Source organism: Carcharodon carcharias, chromosome 32, assembly GCF_017639515.1.
Source record: "Carcharodon carcharias isolate sCarCar2 chromosome 32, sCarCar2.pri, whole genome shotgun sequence".
Lineage (NCBI taxonomy): Eukaryota > Metazoa > Chordata > Chondrichthyes > Lamniformes > Lamnidae > Carcharodon > Carcharodon carcharias.
This window is the reverse complement of record NC_054498.1, coordinates 13,230,733-13,256,566: the sequence shown is the minus strand read 5'-3', so window position 1 is coordinate 13,256,566 and position 25,834 is coordinate 13,230,733. Positions and strand designations below refer to the sequence as shown.

The 25,834-nt window shown below is 43.2% G+C and overlaps 1 protein-coding gene across 28 annotated transcripts in view; it reads right to left on the bottom strand.

The window, feature by feature from the left end:
• Positions 1–25,834, bottom strand: part of celf6 (CUGBP Elav-like family member 6) — an 828,179-nt gene that overhangs the window by 170,569 nt on the left and 631,776 nt on the right. For 3 of the 28 annotated variants that reach the window (XM_041178331.1, XM_041178330.1, XM_041178342.1), the window contains exon 4: positions 18,938–18,952. The exons of the other annotated variants lie outside the window; for them this stretch is intronic. In XM_041178331.1, coding sequence (XP_041034265.1) covers positions 18,938–18,952 — 15 coding nt within the window. The remainder of the gene's footprint in view (positions 1–18,937; positions 18,953–25,834) is intronic. 28 annotated transcript variants of the gene reach the window in all.

Here is a 25,834-nt window from a genome sequence, read left to right as displayed (position 1 = left end):
TCCTGACAAGTTGTGGGGGTCCGGGGCCCCCATTTGAACCTGAAAATGGTGTCCAAACTCAAAACTTAAAACCCTGTCCACAATCTGTTCAGCAGGGGTAACCGAATAGGAATTGGATAATTTTACTCCCTCCCTCGATCAGGCCACGGATTCCAATTTAAAGGCTGACATCAATAGACACTGAACAAAATGGGGATGTCCTGAGGTGGTGAAAGGTACTACATAAATGCATTTCTTTGGGTGGAATTTCCCTTCCCTGTTGGGCATCATGGTGGGGGGGGGTCGTCAGTGGACAATATGGCGGGAAGGGTAAAAATTGGTTTCACGCTGTCGTGAAACCAGTTTGTAATTGTCCGCTCTGCCCAGCAATGGTGGGTCGCATTTTCCCACTGCTGCACATCGGGAACCTCAGTGTAATACATCCGCATCTCATTCTGAGCCTCCGCACTGGATCATCCGGACATGTCGGTGTTTCACAACTGTACGTAAGTGGCGGCTGCAGTTCACTTGGGACTTCGAGGTTTGTTCATCTACAGTTTCAGACCATGAGCTCTCTCCTCCATCCCCCCACCCCTTTTTCAATCCAATTTTTTTTTGTTTTTATTCATTTTTAAAAATGTATTTTTTTATCCTTTTGCCCCAACCACCCCCTGTCCCCCACCCTGCCCCACAGGGCCATCTGTCACTTGTTTTTATGTTGTACTTTCACAGAGCGCTGACCCTTGTTCTGCTATTAACATATTCTGCTATCTTACCTTTATGCCACTATCAGCACCTTCTTTAGTCTTTAACACTATCATTAACACACCCTTTGTTCTATGCCCATGACTGTCTTTGTCAAATTTCTCCTTAGCTCCCATCTTTCCCTGACCTTCTTTTTTGCTTCACTTGTTCTACCCCCCCCCCCACTTAAACAGTATAAAATCCATCACATTTTCACTTCTCTTCAGCTCTGAAGAAGTCATATAGACTCGAAATATTAACTCAGTTTGTCTCTCCACAGATGCTGCCAGACCTGCTGAGTTCTTCCAGCAGTTTCTGTTTTTATTTCAGATTTCCAGCAGCCGCAGTATTTTGCTTTTATCTAGGTAGCAAGTCCTGTCCTTGCCTGACATAAAGGTATTTTCACTTTTTCATTGAACCAAGTGGACGAGCTCTCACGCTGACATCTCTGTCCTCGGCCTGCTGCACTGTTCCAGTGAAGCTCAACAGAAGCTTGAGGAACAGAGCCTCATCTTTCAATTTGGCACTTTACAGCCTTTCAGACTCAACACTGAGTCCAACACTTTCAGGTCGTAATTTCTGCTCTGTTTTCTATCCCTTTCTTTGCTAGTTTGATTTTTTTTCTCTTTCAGTCAACAGCACACACTCTCTCAGCACATCTTTTGCTTCTTTGTTGTTTTTTTCACCTTGTCCCATCACCATCCTCTTTGGCTATGAATGACTAATTTGTCAATCAATCTCTCCTGACTTTCACCCTAACACAGATCTTCATTTTGTCCTTGTCCCACCCCATTACACCTCTAACGTTTCCCAATTCTGATGGAAGGTCACAGGCCTGAAATGATAACTCTGTTTCTCTCTCCACAGATGCTGCCATAAGCTGCTGAATATTGCCAGCATTTTCTGTTTTTATTTTGGACTAACTGCGGGCTGGCATGTTGGCTGGGTCTTTTCTAATCTGTCTCCGAGTTGGACTGCCTTAAATCACTGAGGGAGCATGTTGAACCATTAGTGTGCATATCACAAAGTTGATCACACATTAGAAACTATTCATATATGTGGAAGCAAAAATGAAATTATCATCAATCAGAATTTGCTAAAGACAGGAACAGAGGCGATAATCTCCCAATGTCACCCCAGAAAGGAAATCTTATGCATGAGGCACAACATGCCCACTTCGAGAACTGCCCTTACCCTGCCACTTATTGCTGCAGTAATCAGAGCTCAGGTCAGCAAAATTAGCAGGGCTCTACATGGATAGCACTGCACAATTTGTTTACATATTCATAGTGTCTACAGCACAGAAACAGACCATTTGGCCCATTAGTCTATGCCAGTCTTCATGCTCCTCATGAGCCTTATTCCACCCTTCTTCATCTCACCCCATCGACATAGCTTTCCTTCCTTTCTCCCTGGTGTGCTTTTATCCAGTTTCACCTTAAATCAATCTATTCTATCTACCTCAGTTGCCCCTTGTGGCAATGAATTCCACATTCTTACCACAATCCGGGCAAACAGGTTTCTCCTGAATTCCCTCCTGGATCTATCTTAAATTTACAACCTTTGTGGTATAAGGGTGTTTGGCCTAGCAAGGGTTAATGTGGAGCTGGAGAACAATACCGCCCACATTGTGATGTAGAGAGTCACTGTGTGTAGAAAGAGTCTGACAGAAGTAGGCATGAAATAGCACCTGGATAGGGCTATACCTTGGCGATATGTAAATACTTGTGTGTTAACAATAAACAGTTCACATTCAACCACACCAGACTCCAGGCCTCTTAGACACCAAACAGCCTTACAACAACCTCTAGGTTTGGACTTGCACAAGGGGAAACATCGAGCTGGATTTAATGGAGTTCACTCGAGTTCAATGGCCACACATCCCCTTCCTGCCAGCAGGAAAACAGACTCCCAATATGGTCAGCGGCAGGAATGGGCTGACGTCGGGAACCAGTCTCTGGTTAATTCGGGTCATTAACGAGCCACTTAAAGGTCACTATCCCTGAGCCCGCTGAGAAATCTAATGTTGGCTCAGGGATTCCCTCTGACTCACATGGGCTTCCTAACCCTTTTGGTAGCTTCCCAGCAAACCCTGCGGGGTATGCCAACAGCCTCTCGGGGTGCCCCCCCTTCCAAAGGTACTCAGTGCCCGATCGAGGTACTCGGTATTGGGAGCGGGGGTGCCCACTGATGGCCAACACCTGCTCTTGCATCTGACTCCCCTCCAACCGCACCCCCCCGTCCTTGGCGACCCCTTCCCCACCTCCCCCATCCCAGTCTCACTCCCCTGTGGCCTCAGAACATTAGCCACCACTCCCAGCGGCTCATATGGGCAATAGGGGAGTTGCTGCCTCTGATTGGCTGGCAGCTCTGAGGGGGGGTGAGGGTGTGGGGGGTGGGGGGGGGGGTGCGGTGGAGGTGGGGTTTCCACTTCTCCAATGGGCACTTAATTCAGTCCGACCTCCCCCACTGAAGTGACACGGGTCTCCCGCCAGCTCCCCATCCTGTGGGTGGGCGCGATTGGCGGGCCCAAGATCGGCCAGGGAAAGGACCACCGACCACCGACCGCCATCGGCCTCCAGCTGCGATTTCACGCTGGCTGACCAATTAACAGCCAGTGCGGAGCACGCGCTGAGAAGCTCAGCGCTGTCAGAGTGGGGGGGGGGGGCGGGAGGAGGCCGGGCACTGACGCCAGCACGGGCGTGGGCCAGCGCTGAGAGAAAGCTCCCTGAAGGCGGAGAACTGCCTCCGGGAGCTGAAGACCTGAAACGGCAAAAAATGAAGGATCCAGAAGCTGAAAGAATCGCGTCCGTCGTAATAAATCACCTGAAAATTCAGCTGCTGAAAACGCTGTCCACGGGAATTTATTTATATTTTGTTTCATCACGGAAACCTCATGAAGTTTCATGAGAAATGTAAAGGCCAAGCTTCGCCCGGCCGCTAGCTGTAAGGAAAATTGGAGACAATTGCTCCGTTAATGGGCTTAATGTCCCTCTTAATTGTCGGCGGGCGCACGCAAAAGTCGGAAGCACACCCACTGAGCGAAGTAACACCCGAGCGCGGGGTGACATTGGGACCATCGCTCGGCGTCATCTCGCGTTATTTCACGTCCGATAGGGCGCCCGCCCTGTCAGGGTAAAATTCTGCCCTAAGTTTACCCTGTCAAACTCCTGCACAGGTTGAAAGCTCTCGATCAGGTCACCCCTCAGCCTCCCCTTCCTGGGGAAAAGAATTCCAGCCTGCAGAAATTCCCTGGTAAGTATAAGCTTGCAAATCTTTTTTTGCATCCACGTACCCATGTTTATAATGCGGAGACCAGAAGAGTGCACAGTATTGGCTCACTGAGCAGCTGGATGAGCTACTAGTTAAAATGCTTATCTTACTGAAGCATACTAAAGTATTTTTAAAATACGGTGAAGTGACTTGTCAGTTATGAAGTAGTTGTTTACGCAAAACTTGTAGAAAACCCTGGTTCGCCCTCAACTGCTGTATTGCATCCAGTTCTGGGTGCCAAGATGCCAAGGCGTTAGAGAGGGTGCAGAAAAGATTCATCAGAATGGTTCCAGAGATGAGGAACTTCAGTTATGTGGAGAGATGGGAGAGATTGGGACTGTTTTCCTTGGAGAGGAGAAAGTTGAGAGGAGATTTGATAGAGGTGTTCAAAATCATGAAGGGTCTGAACAGAGTAGATAGGAAAAAGCTGTCCCACTGGTGAAAGGATCGAGAATGAGAGGGGCACAGACTTAAGGTAGTTGGCAAAAGAAGCAATAGAGACATGAGGAGAAACTTTTTCATGCAGCAGTGAGTGGGTAAGAATCACTGCCTAAGAATCCAATGGAGGCAGGTTCAATCGTGGGAACTTGGCTATTATCTGAAAAGGAAGAATGTGCATAATTATGGGGAGAAGACAAGGGAATGGCACTAAGTTGATTGTTCAGTGCAGACATGATGGAGCGAATAGCCTCCTTCTGTGATGTAACAACTCTTTGATTCTGCGAAAAAGTGCTTAATCACTTGCAGAGTTCAGCTTGTGCCCTGAAATATATTCCTGGATATTTTGTATATGTGCATCCATAAAAATAAATTCCTAGCACATGAAGAAACATGTATGAGGTAATGAAGCTGCTTGGTAAGGTCAGAGAAATGGAACAAAACCGTGATTACATTGTGTGATTTGACTTGAAGTAATTTGAACTTTGAACAAGCCATGTACATATTATTGGTTTTTAACATTTATACGATCAGACATTACCTTCATTTACACAACATATCCTCAAGGCTTCCTCTCAACCTTTCGAATAGGAAGGGATCATGCATGAAAGTATACTTGGACAGGGAATGCAGCAAAGATACTGGCAAATTCACAAAAGAGAAAGCAATCCGACCACTTTGTAAACTGTTCTCGAGATATGCAGCAGAAATCTGCTCAACCTCAGCTGTGCTTCTGTCTTCGTCTCCTGCTCAAAGAGTGATGTTCACCGTGGGATAGCTTTGAAAAGGGGAGGTTGCCTCAGGAATGCCTTTAACCGAGGCCCTAGCTCTGTCACTGAGGAACGGAACACATGCATTATGATGTGCAAGTGCGTAAAGTTGGTCTGTTTTCCACATAGTGTTAACTATAGGAGGAGCTGTCTACCTTGTACCTTGCTGCATGTTTTTGTCAGAGATTAGAGAAAATTACTCTGCACTAATTAAAGCAGCAGGCAGCACAAGATGACATTGAGCCCATCATGTCCATGCCAGTTCTATGCTAGTTCAAACAAAAACTAATTCCATTGCCCTGCCCGCCTCACCTCACCTCATATCTTCCTCTGGTTCAAATATTTATCCAGGATGAATTAGTCTCTTGTTCGACCATGTTGCAAAGTGTTCCTCATGCCAACAACCCATAAGGTGAAAAAATGTCCCTTAATCTTCTCTTAGTGACAATTTTAAAATCATGTGCTTTGTCACAGGTTCCCAATTGAAATGGTCTTAATTCACTCCATCAAAACCCTTAAGGATTAAAAAAAAGTCAATTAAATCTCATCTTCTCATAAGTTCAAGGTGAAGGGCCGATGTGAGGGAAAACTTTTTTACCCAGAGGGTGGTGACAGTCTGGAATGCACTGCCTGGGAGGGTGGTGGAGGCAGGTTGCCTCACATCCTTTAAAAAGTACCTGGATGAGCACTTGGCACATCATAATATCCAAGGCTATGGGCCAAGTGCTGGTAAATGGGATTAGGTAGGTAGGTCAGGTGTTTCTCACGTGTTGGTGCAGACTCGATGGGCTGAAGGGCCTCTTCCGCACTGTGTGATTCTGTGATTCTCAAATGGAAATAGTCCCAATATCTCAAGTCCAGCATTATAACTATAGGTTCCCATCCAAGGCAATGAAATTCCTGAATCCATACTCTACCATCTCTCTGGCTTTAACACTCTTTTGTTAATGTGGAATACACTGGTATTGTCTGAATGAATGTTTTGTACAATGTTTGTCCTTGCTACTTTTCATATGGCTCTATCCACAAAACCACAAATGTTGTTGACCTTTTCCGTAGTTTTATCTAAACGCACTCTCACTTTCAGGTAATTTGGTATCTGAACCTCCTCCTGATCTCTCTGGCCAATTTGACAAAGCCACACTCTCAGCTGCAATGAAAGTATCTGCCTAAGCTCCAGAGGATGGGTAGCTACATGGCAACTGGTGTGGTAATCAAAAAGGTGGATGACTCTTTTTAAAAGTAAAAGGACCTTGGGCCCTTTGATGAAAAAAAATCCTTTTAGGATTATAGATTATTAACTGTTTTAGAACTCTGGGGCCAGCCACATGAACTCAATGGTCTTTTTTTTTGCCAAAATAAAGCCCTTGTATTTTACCATAAGGTTAGAGTTTCTCAGGTGTTAATGATATCTAATTTATAGCCTGCTGGGTTTTTTAGTATCATTGGAGTGGTTAGAAAACTGGAAATTTACATTTATTGGGGGAGGTGTTGGGAGGGAGCGGAGTTTGGCTAGATGGCTGGCATGTGGATCAGATTAACGCCAACTGCATTGGTTTTGCCTCCCATTCTGGCTTAGGTAGACTCAGAGGCTGCCTCCTCACCCTGGTCATAGTAAAAACAAATCATAGCACTCTGCTGTGGTTTGGTGAAACATCACCAAAGATCTGCCTTCAAGCAGAGAAGCCAAGAAGAAGAATCACATGTATGTAGCATTTTTCACGCCCTCAGAGGAACACGAGGTGCTCTGCAGCCGATGTGCTGTTAAAGTGTAGTTATTGTTGGAAAGTAGGAAATGTAGTATCCAATTTGCCCACAGCAAGGTCCCAGAGACACTGCTGTGATAATGACCAGATCATCAATTTTTGTTTGAGTGCTGTTGGTGGAAACGGTTAAATGTTAGTTGGGACCTCTGGACTCTTCTTTGAAATAGTGCCATAGAATCTTTTACATCCACAAGAGGGCAGATGGGGCCCCAGTTTAACGTCTCATCCGAGAAACGGTGCCCGTGGCAGTGCAGCACTCCGTCAGTAAAGCCTAGGGTTTATGCTCAAGTCTCTGGAGTGGAACTTGAATGCATAACCTTCTCACTCAAAGACAAGAGCCCTCATCATTGAGCCATAGCTGACACTGTCGGCTTTGCCTGTTCTGTCTTTTTTGGAGCAGGGCTAAACTTTGCAGAATCCTGTCCCAGGAAATATGGACTATACGAGGCTAATCGCACAATAGAAGAGATTATATACAGGCTGTGAAAGAAGTGGCCTCAGTAGAGCAAGAGGCCTTTTCTCATTCCATTTTTCCTCAGGTCTAAACTGTGAAGCCTAAAGAGGATGTAAAACAAGAAGTGACATTCAAGTGGAATACATTTAAAGGGCAATTCTCATCAAGTAAATTGTTTTACAGGCCCATTTATTAGGTTAGTAAAATAAAGTAGAGTGCAATGATGCAATCAGTAATGCCAATCAGGTTTGAAGCTGTTGTAAACATTCTGGATATAAGAAATGCTTTCTAAAAACTTTCCCTGTAACTCAATCTCAACAAGGCAGCAGAGAAACAGGCCTGAAGGGCCCACTGGGCTGAAGACTTCCCCTTTCAAATATCTGCAATAACCTTTGAGCTGTTTGTCCTACTCTATGTTACCCATGCCAAGGTTTACAAAGTAGCCTGGCAGCCAGTTCAAACGTATGAACCAAATCGTGCCACACCTATTTACACCTTATTTTAAAATAAGCAGCCTCCAGCATTTACATAGCCTTGTTTATGACCTCAAGACAGCCCAAAGTACTTTGAAATGTAGTCACTGTGGTAATAGAGGAAACGTAGCAGCCAATTTTGACACGGCGACAGATGCAGCAATGAGATAAATGGCCAGACAATCTGATTTGGTTGTGCTTTGAGGGATAAATATTGGCCAACCCACCAGAGACAACTCCCTCTGCTCATCTTCGAAGAGTGCCAGGGACTTTTTACGTCCACCCGAGAGGGCAGAGGGAGCCTGAGTCTAATACCTCATCTTTGAGATGATTTTGAACTCAAGTTCCCGTAACCCACGACCTTCTGAATCAATTGAGGTGTGCCTGACAATGTAAGCAATGAATAAATCTCTCTGACAATTTCGGGACATTCCTGGGGGACTTTGGAACACATGATTTTTTTAAACTGCTGAAATTGGGTAAAAAAAAAAATTAGGTGCCGTCAAGAAGGAAAAGGAAAGGATTAGAGCGAATGTCTCATTAAAAAAAAGCAGCAATTATCACATTATGTGTGAAATTACACTTTGGGCTTTCAATACGTCTTATCGCAGCGGTTTTATTTTTAAGCAGAACTACCTTTGCTGCTCAAAGAACAGGAAATGCAGATGGACGAATTTCTGAATCTCTGGCCATTCAGAATTTCAATAGCCTGGTGCGTTTGGTATCTTCAAAGGCACTGTTACTGTGGCGCAGTGTCTTGCAAGACACGGCACTGTGTTTAAACATGCAGCGCTGCTGAGGGAGGTACTCGGCAATCGGAAAACCACTTCATGCTGTCAATCGTGTGCACTATTACAAACTATTTTTATGTTCGGTTTTAAACTTATGCCCTGAAATTATCCAGTAGGATGCTGCCAAACAATTGTGAGTAGGCTGGAAATACCTTGCTGTTCTTTTAAGCAGCTAAATGACACTGATGGAACGACAATGAGAGGAATCTTAGCTGAACGCTTCGAAGTTCGGCTCCCAGTACCCCAAGGAGCCATTTGAAAGCCTTAAGGTATAAATATTAAAATGGCTTTGAAAATCCACAAACTGGTATAGCATCTGTGGCAAAACGGCTGTTGTGCATTGGGTGATGTTTTCAAATCAGGTTGTGTCATGAGCTGAAGGGGGGAAAATAAGAGTCGAGAAGCAGTTGAAATCTGTTTATCATGGGTAAGCTTGCAGTGCATGTTTCTCTTCCTTTTTGGGCATCATTATCCTGTCATGCTTCGAGGTGCACTACAATATGACTTCCCATTGCAAAATTATCTTTATTTCGTATTTGTTCATGGGATGTGGGCCTCGCTGGCTGGGCCAGCATTTATTGTCCATCCCTAGTTGTCTTTGAGAAGGTGGTGGTGAGCTACCTTCTTGAACCGCTGCAGTCCATGTGCTGTAGGTACACCCAAAGTGCTGTTAGGGAGGGATTTTGACCCAGCGACCATGAAGGAATGGCAACATGTTTCCAAGTCAGGATGGTGAGTGGCTTGGAGGGGAACTTCCAGGTGACGGTGTTCCCATGTGTCTGCTGCTCTTGTCCTTCGAGGTGGTAGAGGTCAAGAGGTTTGGAAGGTGCCCTACCTGATACCCTATCATGCCTGTACCCCTCATTGGCTGTGGAAGCTGAGGCCCCCATACCTATAGTATCACTTATACATGGAGGGAGATTCTTGACTTGCTGCGGAGACCTGAAATAAAACGAAAGGATGCCTTTGGTCAGCACCTGAAAGAGAAAGCTAGATTAGCATTTCAGGTAGGGCTCCTTCGTCAGGATGAATTCTGGGTTGCTTTTTGAAAAGTCAGCATTTTTTTCCCCCTTGTCCCAATGTTGCCTCAGCAGCTCTATCACCACCAGCTCCTCTCCCTGCTCTTCGAGAAGACTTAGGTTCACAAAATACAAATGGAGGGAGATTCGAAATGAGCTGCCAACTTGCACCAGGTCATGATCCAACCAACCGCCACTCTAAAAGAGGCACTTAAGACTTCATTGCAACAGGAAGTTGTCTCATCACTAAAAAAGGAAGATACATCAGCCAATGTTCTGCCTTGCGCCACCTTTTAACAGGGCAAATGGGACAGTGTAAGACATTTTTAGTGCCTATAGTTTACCATGTTCAGTGCACATAAAGAAAACTTACAACACCCACTTTGAATCAGGGCTCAAAACTGGTTGAAAATCTGCCTCGGTGCCGACAGTATATCTTCGGGTATCTTCCAGAGTCAGCATGATGTAACCATCCGAGTTCAAACTCAGGCCTAGTAAAATCAAGCTTATGTCTGTTTTCCCTTGGTCAACAAAAAGGGGAGAATAGCGGCAGGCCAGGAATAGCCCTGTGGTCTCTTTATGACACCCTCCCCCCACCCCCACCTCCCTTGTGTAGTGAGATGGGGAACACACAATCGCGTATCCTCCTTTCTGGTGTTTTGAAGAAACCTCTGCCACATTTGGTTTGAATCTTGGTGTGGAGTCCTTTATCCCCTTCTCTCTGAAATGCCCTCTCTCATTTACCAGCTGGTGACAGCATTGCAGTGCAGCTGTAGAACAACAGAAGGCTCGCAGGTTTAAAAGTGTTGCCACATTGGTGGGGGAGGTTCTGGCAGGTTATGTTCTTCAAACAGTCCAACATTTTGGCCACTAGGGTCTGTTTGAGCTGCAGCAGATGCTAAATCTGTTACACTGCAAGCTGTTGCAATTTATTCCCCCCCTTTTTTTAAGTATATAATTAGAGTTTAAGAATGTCCTGGGATAGACACGACTAGTATAATAATACTGGAGTACAAAAGGGCACAGCATCTATTATACTGAGTAAATAACCAGTACAAACTGGTTCCTGGTTTGAAACAGAGGACCCGTAGCATTGCAAAGGATGTTGGCTTCTGGCTAAGGGCTCCAACAAAACTGTCTTCCCTTAATCACGTGGTTTGCAAATTCTCATCCGTGCTTTCAAATCCCTCCAATGGCTTCAACTCTCTCTAACCTCGAGCATCCCCGCACACAAGAATGTAATTGAGAAATGCCATCGCCTTTCACCAGACTGTTCAAGGGGTGAGACATAAGCCAGGATTCTCCCCTCGGCGATTTGGGGGTGGGGAACCCCCGACGTCATCCCGGCCCATTTAAATTTTTAGGAAGGCGGGTGGACAGCGAAATCAGTTGTCCACCCGCCGGCCTGTCAATGGCCAATTGAAGCCATTGACAGGCTAGTTAAAGTTCTTAAGGCTGGCGGGCAGGCCAGGAGCCCCAGCGGGCTCCAGATTATTCATGACACTTCATCCACTGGCGGGATGAAGTTTCATGTCCGTTTTGTACAAAAATAATAAAGTTTATATGTTCTTTATTAACATGTCCCATCTCGTGTGACATTGTCACATGAGGGGGACGTATTAATCATTTTTTAGTGTTTCTATTTTTAAAATACTGTCAGTATTCTCCCTGAGACAGGACTGTGCCTCAGGGAGAAGGGCGCTCATTCACGCGCACTTTGACAGATGGGGAATCCCCTCCCACGTCCGCACTGGAAACGCATAGCGATTCCCGTCGGGGATGCTACTGGGCGGACCCTGTTTCAGTGGCGGGTTTGGCTGCCCACCCACCGCCAAGCCAATGGGGCCCACCCACCATCCAAGGGCAAGATTCTGCTCTAGATCTCCAATAAGGACATCTGTTAAAATTCAAGGTGGTGGATATTTAGCTTTGTTTTCATATCAAGTGCAGCCAAAGGTGCACCTATCTTTTTTTATCTATTTATCTATCTCCACCATTAGTAGCACAGAATTTGAGTATTGCTGGAAAAAGAGACATGCTGTTGAAACTTTTCGACTTGCATCCATCAGGACAGAATCACAAGAAATTACCGAACTGCAACGGGGAAACAATTATTTATACTGCCTGTGAAGAGAGTGTTGTTTGGTTGAGAAGTGGACTCTAGTTGGTGGAGGTACTGGCATGGCGAATGCAGCATGGAACAGTTAGCATGGAACAACTAATCAGCACTCTCTTTTCATGCAGTATAAATTGTTGTTCCCCTGTTACAGTTTGGTACCCTGATGAGTGCAAGTCAAAACGCTTAGATAACATGTCTCTTTTGTCAACAATATCTCTATCTTCCACACATCTTATCACTGAGACATCTCAACATGTTCCACACAACAAATTTGGAAAGCAGTGACTATGGCAGCGAAAGTAGCATCCCTTTTACAGCAGAAAACCTGGGGCAGGATCTAGCCCTTGACCGGGGTGCTTGGGGGGGGGCAGTCGAGAAGCTGGACGCCGCCTGCGATTGACTCTGCACCGCGATTTCACACGAGCGGGCCAATTAAGGCTCACCCTGCGTGGATTGCGAGCGGGCAGCGTTGGGCGCTGCCTGTGCGGGTGGGGTGGGGAGGAGGGAGAGCCGGGCCTAGCGCACAGTTTGCGCATGTATGAGAAAGAGCGTGTCAGTCTCCCTGAGGCACGGAGCTGCATCAGGGAGATTGAAGCACTGTGTAAAAGAAATAAAGAGAACAAAAATTTAATAAAACATGTCCTCGGTCACATGAGCTGGGACATGTTTTTAATTCAAAAATAAGATTTGTATTTAATATTTACTTGCTTTAGGAAATCTCATCCCGCTCGTGGATTTCCTAAAAAATGTAAGGGCTGCTTGGCCTTTTCGCCTGCCCATCAGCCATTAGGTTGAACGGGCAGCGTAAATTTGAATTTCATTAGATTGTTAATGGGCGCAATAGGCCTTTTAATTATCGGCTGTGCACCCGCCGAATGAAATATCGCAAGACTGCGTGATGACATCGGGATGCGCGCCTGACATCATCGCATGTCATTTTACACTCGGGCGTGTCGGGCACATGCCTGCACACCGGGCGTAATATTCTGCCCCTGATATCTTTCAGTGACCTGCTTCATCCTTCAACAAGCTCTGCAATTGGAACATAGAAACTAGGAGCAGGAGTAGGCCATTCGGCCCTTCGAGCCTGCTCTGCCATTCATTATGATCATGGCTGATCATCCAACTCAATAGCCTGCTCCCGTTTTCTCCCATACCCTTTGACCCCTTGCACCCCAAGAGCTATATCTAACTCCTTCTTGAAAACATACAATGTTTTGGCCTCAACTACTTTCTGTGCTAACAAATTCCACAGGCTCACCACTCTCTGGGTGAAGAAATTTCTCCTCATCTCAGTCCTAAATGGTCCACCCCATATCCTCAGACTGTGACCCCTGGTTCTGGACTCCCCCACCATCGGGAACATCCTTTCTGCATCTACCCTGTCTAGTCCTGTTAGAATTTTATGTTTCTTTGAGATCCCCCCCCTCATTCTGCTGAACTCCAACTAATATAATCCTAACCGACTCAATCTCTCCTCATATGTCAGTCCCGCCATCCCAGGAATCAGTCTGGTAAACCTTCGCTGCACTCCCTCTATAGCAAGTACATCCTTCCTCAGATAAGGAGACCAAAACTGGACTCACCAAGGCTCTGTACAATTGCAGCAAGACACCCCTGTTCCTGTACCCAAATCCTCTGTCTATGAAGGCCAACATACCATTTGCCTTCTTTACCGCCTGCTGCACCTGCATGCTTACCTTCAGCGACTGGTGTACAAGGACACCCAGGTCTTGTTGCACATTCCCCTCTCTCAATTTATAGCCATTCAGATAATAAGCTGCCTTCCTGTTTTTGCTACCAAAATGGATAACCTCACATTTATCCACATTATACTGCATCTTCCAAGCATTTGTCCACTCACTCAGCTTGTCCAAATCACACTGAAGCATCTCTGCATCCTCCTCACAGCTCACCCTCCCACCCAGCTTTGTGTCATTTGAAAATTTGGAGATATTACACTTAATTCCCTCATCTAAATCATTAATATACATTATGAATAACTAGGGTCCCAGCACCAATCCCTGCGGTACCCCATTACTCACTGCCTGCCATTCGGAAAAAAGCCCCGTTTATTCCTACTCTTTGTTTCCTCGTTGCCAACCAGTTTTCTATCCATCTCAATACACTACCCTCAATCCCATGCGCTTTCATTTTACACGCCAATCTCTTATGTGGGACTTTGTCGAAAACCTTCTGAAAGTCCAAATAAACCACATCCACTGGCTCCCCCTCATCAACTCTACTAGTTACATCTTGGTGTACAAAGGTTAAGATGTTCCAGGCAGCACTGCCTTCTGGTTAAGATTTCACCAGGCAGGCAAAGTGATTGTGTGAGGTTTTACAATTACTATTCAGAGTTAACTTCTTTGGATTGATGCAGGTCCAGGTATTGTTTCAAAAGAAATGCAAAGACCTGAGACGTACAGCAGAGTTAACCAAAATACAGCTTAAACTAGCCAGATCCTAGGACCAAAATACTGCAACCGATTTTTTAAAAAATTCCTTGGTGGGACATGGGCATCACTGGCAAGGCCAGAATGTGTTGCCCATCCCTAGTTGCCTTTGAACTGAGTGGCTGGCTAGGCCATTTCAGAGGGCAGTTAAGAGTCAACTTCATTGCTGTGGGTCTGGAGTCACATGTAGGCCAGACCAGGTAAGGATGGCAGATTTCCTTCCCTAAAGGGCATTAGTGAACGAGGTTGGTTTTACAAATAATCAATGATAGTTAATGGTCACCATTACTGAGATTGGCTTTCAGTGCCAGATTTCTTGTTAATTGAATTTAAATTTCACCAGGTGCCATGATGGGATTTGAACCCATCCCCAGAGTGCATCAGCCTGGGTCTCTGGATTACGAGTCCAGTGACATTATTACTATGCCCCCATGTTGAAAGTTTTACTAGCCAAATATCCAATGTGTTTGATAAATCTTTATATTTCCACTCCACTCATTGCTTAGAAAATGAGAGGTAAAGTGGGAGAGGAAAATTGTAATTATGCACAGTTACTGATAATCCATTTTGACCAGCAAACGCCTGCAACCTCTAACACTATAGGAAAGATATTCAATCTATTCCTCTACCCCTAACCTTGAATTGTCTTCCTGGTAACATTTACTACATCAAACTTGGCAGAAACTTCAGAAGCACTCATACAACGAGCGTCAAGGTGACATTTCAAGTGACAATGGTCCATTAAATGAAGGGCAAATGCCATTCAATCTGACTGTTTACCAGCAGAACTAAGATGCATCTGACTCCAGGGAAGTCCAAGTTTCTTTAACAGTAGGGCTCACAGACAAAATGGAATTTCCACTCCAGTGTAAGCAGACATACTTGAGCAGTTAAAAACCTATTAGCACTCGCTAACAGTTCAAAACAGTGGGAGACTCCAAACTAGAGGCAGCATCATTATAAAAATGTGCATTTTATCATAAAGTCCAGATTAAAAATCCTATCAAAGTTTCTCCCATATTACAACTGCTGTTATAGAAGTTCAGTTGTACCTGTTTATGAATCAGACCATTGAACATACATAAAAGAAAGACTAACATTTATATATCCCAAAACAGACCACAAAGTACCCTTTTTCTTTGAAGTGTAGTCACTTTCAATTCAAAGAATGTGGTTGCCAATTCCACAAGGCCCCACAATGAGCCATTGAGCAGGTGATCTGTTTTCTGTTTTGTATGGAGGTTGAAGGAAGAATGTTGGCCAAGTCACTGGGACATAGGGGAGAGGATGAGACTCTACACAAAGTGAAATGAAACTGTAATGCTGTTCTTAGAAAAGGGGTTATAATGATCTTGTTACATGTAAGCACAAATTTTTTAACTCCGTAATCCCACAGCAGAGCCTCACCCACTAGAGATGCATTTAGGTAAAATAAAATCTACTTCAAAGCATACAGCAGAAATCATCCCCACCCCTGCCATGCATCTCCCAAAATGAAAACGGGAAGGGTGCTAATTCATAAATTTAAGAGTTTTCATATCGGAAGCATCTCATCACTAATGTGAAGTCCAACATTAATTATTCCTTTGTCACTTCCACGAGAATCCAAATTTTAACCTTATTTTATATGCATCAGTGTTTTTAATCTGGCAATTTCGTAAGATTGTCCAAAAATATCAGGTGGAGATTTTTGACCTGGTAGCATTGCGACCTCTGATGTGACTTGGGCAGGGTGGGAGAAGCACCAAGAAGGTAGGCATGGAATGTTTCCATCTAAGTCCCCTCTGCAAACATACCCTGTGATGTTTTCCTTCGGGGCTTGGGTCCTGCAGTTTTCACTCGTGTTGAGTTTGAGTGGCTGCCTGATTATGTGTGTGTCCAGTGTGTTAATGAGTGCCTTTACCAGTTCTGCTTACATTTCCCATGATTAGACCCTCTCACCATTATAAACGGCCACAAAGACGGAGTGGTTAATGTTCCAATTTAAAGTGATGGAAAGACTGTCAATGTATCCACTCCAAATTTGAAGCCAATATTTGTGTATAATTTGTGTCTGCTAATGCTTAGATTATGGACGGACTTTTTGCAGCTAATTGTGATATGTTTTTGCTTCGGTTTCAAGGCCAGATCATAGAGAGAGTCCTTAAGAAATGACAGAAGCGTTATTGCCCCATCGTCACAGTGAAACTGACTGCAATGTCCCTCCTGCCCTTATAAATGCCCCAGGAATTCACCATAACTAACAGGTATTTTAAAATGGAATAACCATTTGATTAATCACACTAATGCAAATCTTGTACAATTAATTATTGCAGAAGAGGATTACACCAGTCCAACAACACTTAATAATTTTCCCCTTCTGTTGTAGAAATTGAGTGTAGCACCTCCTATGCTGACTCTGTACTTTGTATTGCCATCTTTGTCAAATGGTATCAGTTGTGCCAGTAGATATAGCAAAAGGAAAGCAAAGTGTTGCTGTGACTGGAAATATCCCTTGTACAACATATGGTTTGGTTTCCCACCTGCAATCTGCGCGATTCTCAATCTCCATATGAGAAAGTAGTCAGAAGAAGCTGTTTGTCAGAATAGCTAACTTTGTTTTTATGCCTCGTACTCTACTTGGTTGACATCAATTTAAGGATTAAATCTAGTGCAAGAAAAGGCCTGTCAAGCTCATTTCATCCGGTGTCCATGCATGAACACTCTAGTTTGGTTTATTTCTCCACATCCAATACCTGTTGACCTCCAACTATGGGGCAAACTTATTTTCTTCCCAATACGATCTGAATATGGTCAAAATGCTGTTATTATCTTCATAATTCATCCTTTCCCTCACACACGAGTCCAGCTCCTCTACGGGGCAGTGGTTCTCCCTGCAGTGATCTTTATTTTAATGAATGCTCCTCCCGTGTTCTTCCTGAGCTTCATACGTGTCGTTTTCCAGGCTATTCCTCTTCTCTGCATCTCTCACCATGTTAAGTACCAAAACTCACGGCATGGCATCTCATTTTAATTCTGGAGTTGGCAAGTTCCATAGGCAGCTGGTTATGAAGAGGCTGCAATTGCTTCTTAAAGAGATCAGGCCATTGGCATGATGAGTTAAAAAGCAGGACTTCAAGGCTGCAGGGGATGTTTGTGCAACAACAACTTACCTTTATATAGCACCATTAATATAGTGAAATGCCCGAGGCATGTAGCCAAAGTAGCAGCTACGTAAAATTTGAAAGCCTTTAAGACTCAGAAGCCGCAAACGACTGCCATCAAGAAAGTTTCTTAAACCTCCGTCCGGCATTCTCTTACTGAAGGTGAGGATCTCTTTAATTATCACTTTAAGTGAATATCTCCCGATTTGTACCATCTTATGCTTGGAGACAGAAGCATGCGTGTGAGTCAGAAAAGCAGAGATGAAATTGGCTTTGCAGCATTAACTGCGCTATTTTTCCCCAAATTGGGTTTCTGTCCAGGTGGGGCATACGGATGTATAAATTAGTAACATGGCGTCGAAGTAGGAACCCATTGCAATATTTTCCATATCACCACATTAGAACAGTTTAAATACAGTAATTATCCAAATTGAGAATAGCATGTCACAGGCACAGAACAGATAAAACAAATTGTTCCATTGATGCATTGTGCTATATGGTTGGATGGCTGAGCATATACAAACAAGTCAAAATTGGGAATTATTTAGAATCAAACATGCAGCACTCCTTTTCTCCTTCAACTTGGGACAGATTTGGTTCAGATTTTTGGCTCAGCTCATTTATTTCCTATATTCATTCAGCATAATGTAGAATCAAGTCAAATCCACATTACAGAAAAAAGTCATTCTGCTCCCCATGCGCCCCTTCCCACTTTGCATCATAACCCATATCCCTCTATTACCTTCACCCTCATCACAGCCTCCCCTTAAATGTATCAATGCTATCTGCTTCAAGCAGTTCAGCAGCGACTTCCACATTTTCACTGTTCTGTTCAGAAATACCTCCAAATGCTTTATTTGATGTATTAGTAGCTATCTTATTGTGCTCCCTTGTTCTGCAATCATCCACTATTGCAAACAGCTTCTCCACATCCACTCTATCCAATGGCTTCACAATTCTAACGACTTCAATCAGGTCTCTTCTCAGCTGTCTTTACTCCAGGGAAAGGAGCCCCAGCCTGTCTGACGTTTGCATTCTCTCAATTCTGGTAACTTTCTTGTAAATGCAAGGATTAATCAGGAAGGTTATGTCTTCTTAATGGACATAGCTATTAATCCAAAAGTTGATCATTTGTGTAACTTTTTTGACATTAATAGTGGCCTAAGACCATCAGTACTTTTGTCTCTGTTTTTATCTGTCTCCCTCTATTGTCCTCAATCTCTCCTAAGCTGCATTGAAATCATAATTGTAGCAATTTTTGCTTCAGACCAATGCTACACAGACGTTGCCCTAGATTTTGTAGTTAGCAGTAAAGGAAAGGCCATCATGTTCATCAAGCTAACAGCATGTTATATACTTTTTGTGGGCTTTTGAGCAGAAAGTTACTGTCATCGGGCATCTGAAACAGTTTGAAATCCTTTCAAAATGAATTCCATACTTGGGCAGCAGACAAGAATGGCAACCTTCATATGGGATCTGTCTCTCCAACCAAATGGTTTGAAGAATCTTCACTCAGACATTCAGAGCCTAAGCCGGAAAGTATAATATAGGATATTTAGTTCAATGCAAACTCTTGTGTAGGAAGCAAAATAGAGGGTAAAAAAGGGAGGATTAAGAAAGAGGGATAAAACCGAAAAAGAAAATAAAAGTAAAATCAGTTTAGTTTAAATTTTAAGGAATAATTCAAACCTGAAGGGATGAAATTCCACACTATAAGAGTAAATTTTCAGTGCCAGAGAGGTTGTTTGCTAGTAATTAAGACTCTTCACACCATTAAAGAAAATCACTTACACTTTTATGGACAACTGCTAACTTTTTCTGGCACATTTCATGGGTATCTAGTGGGTACATACCATAACCTCAAATCATTCATGGATTGAAATGCCAAGGTAATGGTACAGTGGAGCTTGTTGAGGAGCATGGCAAATTGGACAGATTTCTGCATTTCACTGCGCATATGTAGATGTTGGAAGTTGCTGATTTACTCCTTGATAGCAGTAACAGCTTCACCATCATGCCACTTCCAAAATTGGGCCATTGTTAGTTAAGAACCTGATGAAGATCTGTGTCATTAATATGTTCCTTTCGTCGCAGATGCAGCTTCACTTCCTGAGAGATTTCAGCATTTTCTGTTTAGCTCTTTTACACTTTAAATTTGACTGTCAGTGAGGACTGAAACTTGTGGAGTGTGAATGCAATGCAAACCCATCTCTTTCTGTTTCTGCCAACACTCATTCAGTGGATGCATTTCTTGTTTCCCATGGGGTAAACGGAAGATTCAGGATAAAACTCCTTACCAAAAAAAAACGATAAGTGAAAGAGTTGACAACTTCATTTTATGGGGTGAGATTAAGATTCAGGAAAGGCAATGCACTTTTTATCGAGGCAGAAATGGATCTTAGTGCACAGAAACATAGATCATTGAAGGTGCCAAGGCAAACCGGCAAGGCCATAAAGAAGCAAACAGAATCTTTGGTTTTGTATCTATGAGGCCAAAAATATAAATGTTTAACTTGTACAAGACCTGAGTTAAGCTGCAGTAAAATATTTCATTCAGTTTTGTGCATCCTATTTTAAGAAGGATAACAACAATGGTGAAAATAGGATAGCGTAGATTGACTAGGATGTTATCAAAGATGAGGGGTCATACTTTTGAAGACAGACTTCAGAACAAGGGCCTTGTTCTCTAGGTCTGAGAAGGTTTGAGGTCTTCAAGCTTAGATGATAAGGGAAATAGTAGCAGATAGCTTAAATTAGACAGTGAGATGAGAGCAAGAGGTCGATCATGTGTGAAGTGATCACAAAGCTAAATTATTTACCCAAAAAGTGATTGGGATCTGAAATTCATGACCAACAACTGATTTTGAGGCAAAGTCCACAAATTATTTCAACTAAGAATTAGACAGTTGCTTGAACAGAGGAATCTCAAAGGGCATGAGGAACAAACCGGATTAGCTGGATGGATCATGCGGAGAGAAACACCATCCACAGATTGTTCTGCAGTCCTGAGATGTATACAAAATAGTGTCATTGGTATAGGCACAAGCGTGCTCCAAATCGCACTGAAAGAAGACACTGAGGCTACTAAAACAACATAAAAACATTATCTGGTTGGACCAATCATTAAAGTTGTTCATAGAGCTCAAAGGTTGCATTGTAAGGGCCAGAGGGAGAGTTGTTGTCCACTACCTTCTCTGCTGCCCCTACTGAACAGCATGCATGGTGGAATTCACTGTCACAAGGAGTAGTTGAGGTGAATAGTATAGACGCATTTAAGAGGAAGCCAGTAAATGAAATATACTGATGGAGTGAGATGATGAGGGATAGGAGGAGGCTTGTGTGGGGGTTAAACAGTAGAATAGACCACTTGGGCCAAGCAGTCTGCTCCTGTAGTATTAACAATTCTCCGTAATAGCGGCCATCATGCACCTACACATCTCCTAGCCAGGGATTGCACATGCTGCCAGGGAAATAAAAAAATGATAAGGGGAAAAATGCTTTCTAGAAGAGGAGAATCAAGCTCAAAAAGAGATAACACTTGAGGCTATAATATCTCAGACTGCCAGATTACAGTGTGGGAATGCAGTGTGATACCTTTCACTGAAATATCTCCATTTTTCACAACATTTCATGTGAAGGTAATAAACAGCCAGATCAGCAGTTAAACCAGGTTTACAGAGCCACTGTCAGTCACAGGTAGCCTCAGTCACAGTCAGTCACAGGTGCACCATAATGTTCATGCTGACGGGTTAGCAACCTGACATCATTAGCATATGTTTAAAATCTAGGGATAATTTATAACTGGTTGCATGGCTAGTACATATTATGAAGAACACTTAAAAACAAACAACTTGCTTTCATAAAGCAGGAAACAAAGACATGCATTTATACAGCACTTTTCACGACTACCGGCGCCTCTAAGTACTTTATAGCCAACAAAGCACTTTTTGAAGGGTAGTCACAATAGCAAAATAGGAAACGCAGAAGATAATATGAGCACAGCAAATACCCACATGCAGCAACGTGAAAATGACCAGATAATCTGTTTTGTGATATTGATTGAGGGATTAATATTGCAGCGCATTGTGGATTACTCCCCGGCTCTTCGAAATAGTGCCAAGTAGACCATGGGGCCTCGATTTAATGCATCATCTGAAAAAACACCTCTGACAGTGCAGCACTCCTTCAGTGCTGCATTGGAGCGTGAGCTTTGACTTTTGCACTCAGGTCCTGGAATGGGACTTGAACCCATAGCCTTGTGACTCAGCGGTAGAGATTGCTACCAACTGAGAGCTAAGACTCATAGGGCATCTTTCGCAACTCAGGATATCCCAAAGCACTTCATTGTTAATGAAATACTTTTAAAGTGTAGTCAGTGTTGGTCTGCTGTGGGGTAAAGCTATTGGAGCACCCCTGCACCTCCACCCTCAAATCTTGAGTTGTGAACTGGACCGTCATGTCTTTGCACATGCCCCTTCATCATTTTGAATTTGGATGGAGAAAACTTGTGTGGTGATGAAGTCAAAAATGAATTGTTAAGCTTTTGTTCTTTCTCAGACAGCATGCAAACATACATATCAACAATTATGATTGTGCTCTATTGAATCAATACAAACTATCTTGTTTAATAACGCAAACTGATGAACATGTTGAAGTTACCCACATTAGTGGGTCACCTCACTTGATCCAAGCAAAATAGATTCCAATGACCCTCCTGCCCATCTAAGCTTTTGAGCTGGGTGAAAGACTGTCCTAACATTGCTGAAAAGTGACACATGTTACTGAAATGTTGTTCTTTTTCCACTTGTCAGGAAAAAAGCAAGAATGCCAAATTTTAAACAGTCACAACAATTTATACTACAAGAGAAAAGGGTGGTGATTGTTTTGCAAGTTGATTCTGATTGGCTGAGGCGTTGCCATGGAGAAAGCAATGAGGAACTATAGGCTGCCCTAAAAAAGACGTGAGGCTTGAACTTATTCCTTTTGTTTGCAGAGCACGGGCCCCTGTGTATGAACGTATGTCACTTCTAGCAAGCGTAAATGAACTACGTTACAAGCTTGACTGATTATCTTAAGTTGGTTGTTAGTGTAGCTATTAGCACACTTGGGATTGTTCAGTGAGTGCTGTCTAATTACGGAATCATATCCAACAGTAGGCATTTTGTTTTGGGTTTTGGAAGTGCAGGTTGGTTGAGTACGGTCTGTACTCTGCTTATTATGAGCAACGGAAGGAATATGCTGTTTGATTTGATCAGCCAATCGCTGGGACATATGGCCTAAGTACCTGGCATTACACCGGCTCTGAAAATCAGAGTCAACATGCCAACCAATCAGCATCCTTTTCTCCTGCAGTGTAAATTGTTGTGATTGTTTGAAATTTGGTATTCTTACATTTGTCCTGATGAGTGCAAGATGGCCCAGAGCTCTCATTTCAGCAACATCCAAGTTCTGTACTACCAAGAGCCTGGCTGTCCTAACAGTCCTCTGTGGAAAATCCTGATTGTCAGCACATGGGTTTCTGTCCCGACTTTTATTTCCCTGTGTTCACAACAAAAGGAAAATCCTTATTCCAGACAGCCCTTGCCAAGTGGCTTCTTTACACAGTGAGAATCAGATTTCTAATGAGGCTATCAAATTTCTCACTGCTTTTGGCCTTTCCAGGACTAACCTTAATACTCGAGAGAAAAAAAATGCATGAATATGCTTCGCATTTTTTTTAAAAAAAGCAACGTTAAGGTGATACTCTTGTCCAAATCTTTTCTGTGAGAAAACAATTAAAAATCCCAGCAAATACCCATATACATCTCTCAGAAAACTCTCAAAGTGTTTTGCAGATAATAAAGTGAAATACAATACACAGACTGATGCAATAGCCATTTTGCACAGATCCAATGCACAGATTGAGATTTTTTTTATTTGTTCATGGGATGTGGGTGAATTGCCCATCCCTAATTGCCCTTGCTCAAGGGGCATTTAAGAGTCAACCGCATTGCTGTGGGTCCGGAGTCACATGTAGGCCAGACCAGGTAAGGACAGCAGGTTTCCTTCCCTAAAGGACATTAGTGAACCAGATGGGTTTTTACAACAACCGCTAATGGTTTCGCAGTCATCGTCAGACTGTTAATTCCGGATTTTTATTGAATTCAAATTTCACCACCTGCCATGGTGGGATTCAAATCTGGGTCCCCAGAGCAGTCTAGTGACAATACCATTATGCAAATGCCTCCCCAAAATGAATGGTCAATCAAGTTATGTAATATGTATAATTGTTACCGCATCTCATTTCACAATAACAGTGTCCAGCTTTAAGATAAACACACACAAATACACACATGTTTACACATACCTACGTATGTACATACAGAGAGTGGAGGGAGAAGAGAGGCAGAGAGCACACCTGTCACACCAGATGGAACATTTCAAACTATCAAAAGTATTAAAATAGGGAATGAAAGACAGCCATTTCACACTGGTTTCTTGCGCCCTGGAGTTGGAAATCTATCAGCATTTGGCTCAGTGGCTACAATTAACCTCTAATTGGCCTCAGGATATTTACAGCGATGAGACACGTGAGCGTACAGTGACAGGAGAGATTAAATACAGCTCCACTTTAACAGCTGAATAATCCAACTTTGCCTGCAAAACCAACAGAAATCTGCTATGTGTACTGACGGCACTGCAAATCAAAACAGACACAAGTTTACACTGAAATGTGACAGCCCCAAAAATCAGCCTTATTTAGGATTTCACTTGCTAGTTCTGTGATTTGCAAGAACCTAGTCAACACTATATTTTATAGCTATAAATATACACATGGAGGTTAACTAATTATTAATATCTAGCCTTTCAACTTTTTGGCTGTTGAATTTAGCTGCATTTGAAGTTTGAGGGTAAAATTTCCTTAAGTATTTACACTTCTGTTGCATAAAATTGCAAGTTTTAACCTGTTGTCCCCTCGCTGGCAAACTCCCCCTGAATGTGCAACAACGAAACCCCTAACCCATTCCCAATCTTCAGCCTGATAGCATATTCTGTGCCATAAGGATCCTCAGCTGTAGCCTGGATCACTTTGAGGATACGTTGGATGAAGTTTTCATCAGCTCTCATTTGTCCTGTGCGCACCAAGGTCATCCAAGGTTAGATTCAGTGCCAGAGGTGATTGAATCACATCTAACGTTGAATGAATCATTCTCCAAGGATCAAAATCAATCAATGCAAGGAACATCCAGTCAATTCAGGCTTCAACACCCTCCTCCCTCACCTTTCTAAATAATAGACCTTTTATAGAAGTCCAATTATTACCTGTTCTTATTCTTTAAAGTGGACGTTCTGTCCTTTTGTGTCCCCCTCAATTGCATTTTTAATCCTGATAGAATTGATTTGGTGGAAAATCCCTACTCCTAAGTTACTAGCACGAGTCTTGTTTGCAAACCAGTGGGGCTGCAAAAAACTCAGAAAAACACTTCAAGCTTCTTTGACAGTCTATTAGGTGAAACCAATGTGTAACTGGGCCAATGTAAACCGGGAAAGTCCAGATTAGACTCATAGGCCCAGATACTCACAGAGTCATGAAGATTCCATGCCTTATCCAATATGGTACCGGGACCACGAAACCAGGAAGTCCTGCCCCCATTTCTGAAAGATCCTATTTTTGCCAGTAGGGGAAAGGGAGCGGGATATGATTCACACATGTGTGAATCCCGAACCTATTATGACCATTTGAATTCAGTGCTGAGTTTAAACAGGCCCCATTTCCGCAGGAGCGAGGTCCGTTTCCAGCAGTGTGTGACTTACAATTTTTTGAGTAACGTGAATGTTTGTAAAAGGTGGATAAGGTTTGCCGAACTGTCAAGCTGCTGAATCGTTTAAATTCCCTGCCCTTTAAATTTTGGATAAAAAACAGTCTGAGTTGAAAACAAAATCAATGTTTTCAATTTCAATAGCTGTTTGTTGACATAAACTTTAGGGTTATAATTATAGTATTATTACTGTATTTACTGCTTCCACAATCTATCATTATCACAGTGAGGGGCTGTAAGTTCACAGTTTGACTGACAGCGCCAAGAAGTTGTTGAGGCATTAGCTGTCCTTGATATAGGGCTATGAATACAAATCTTTGTTTTTAAAAGGGATTGAGTACTTTATGTGAGTTACTTGTATCGAATGGGTTTTTATCAATGGTAGCATTTTTTCTTCAATAGTGAAATCTGTAATAGAGGGCAGAATTATTCCAGATTTAAACAAAGTGCAGAAGCGGGCGTGAAAAAGGGTGTTTTATCCGCCAGCTGCGATGGCAGATTCTTGCGCCATATCGTCCCATTCCTGACGTGTCCTACCTTATAAATGATGCATTCTCAGGAAACACACCAGGTCGCTGGTGGGGCAGCCTCTGATTCCCCCGCCCCACCA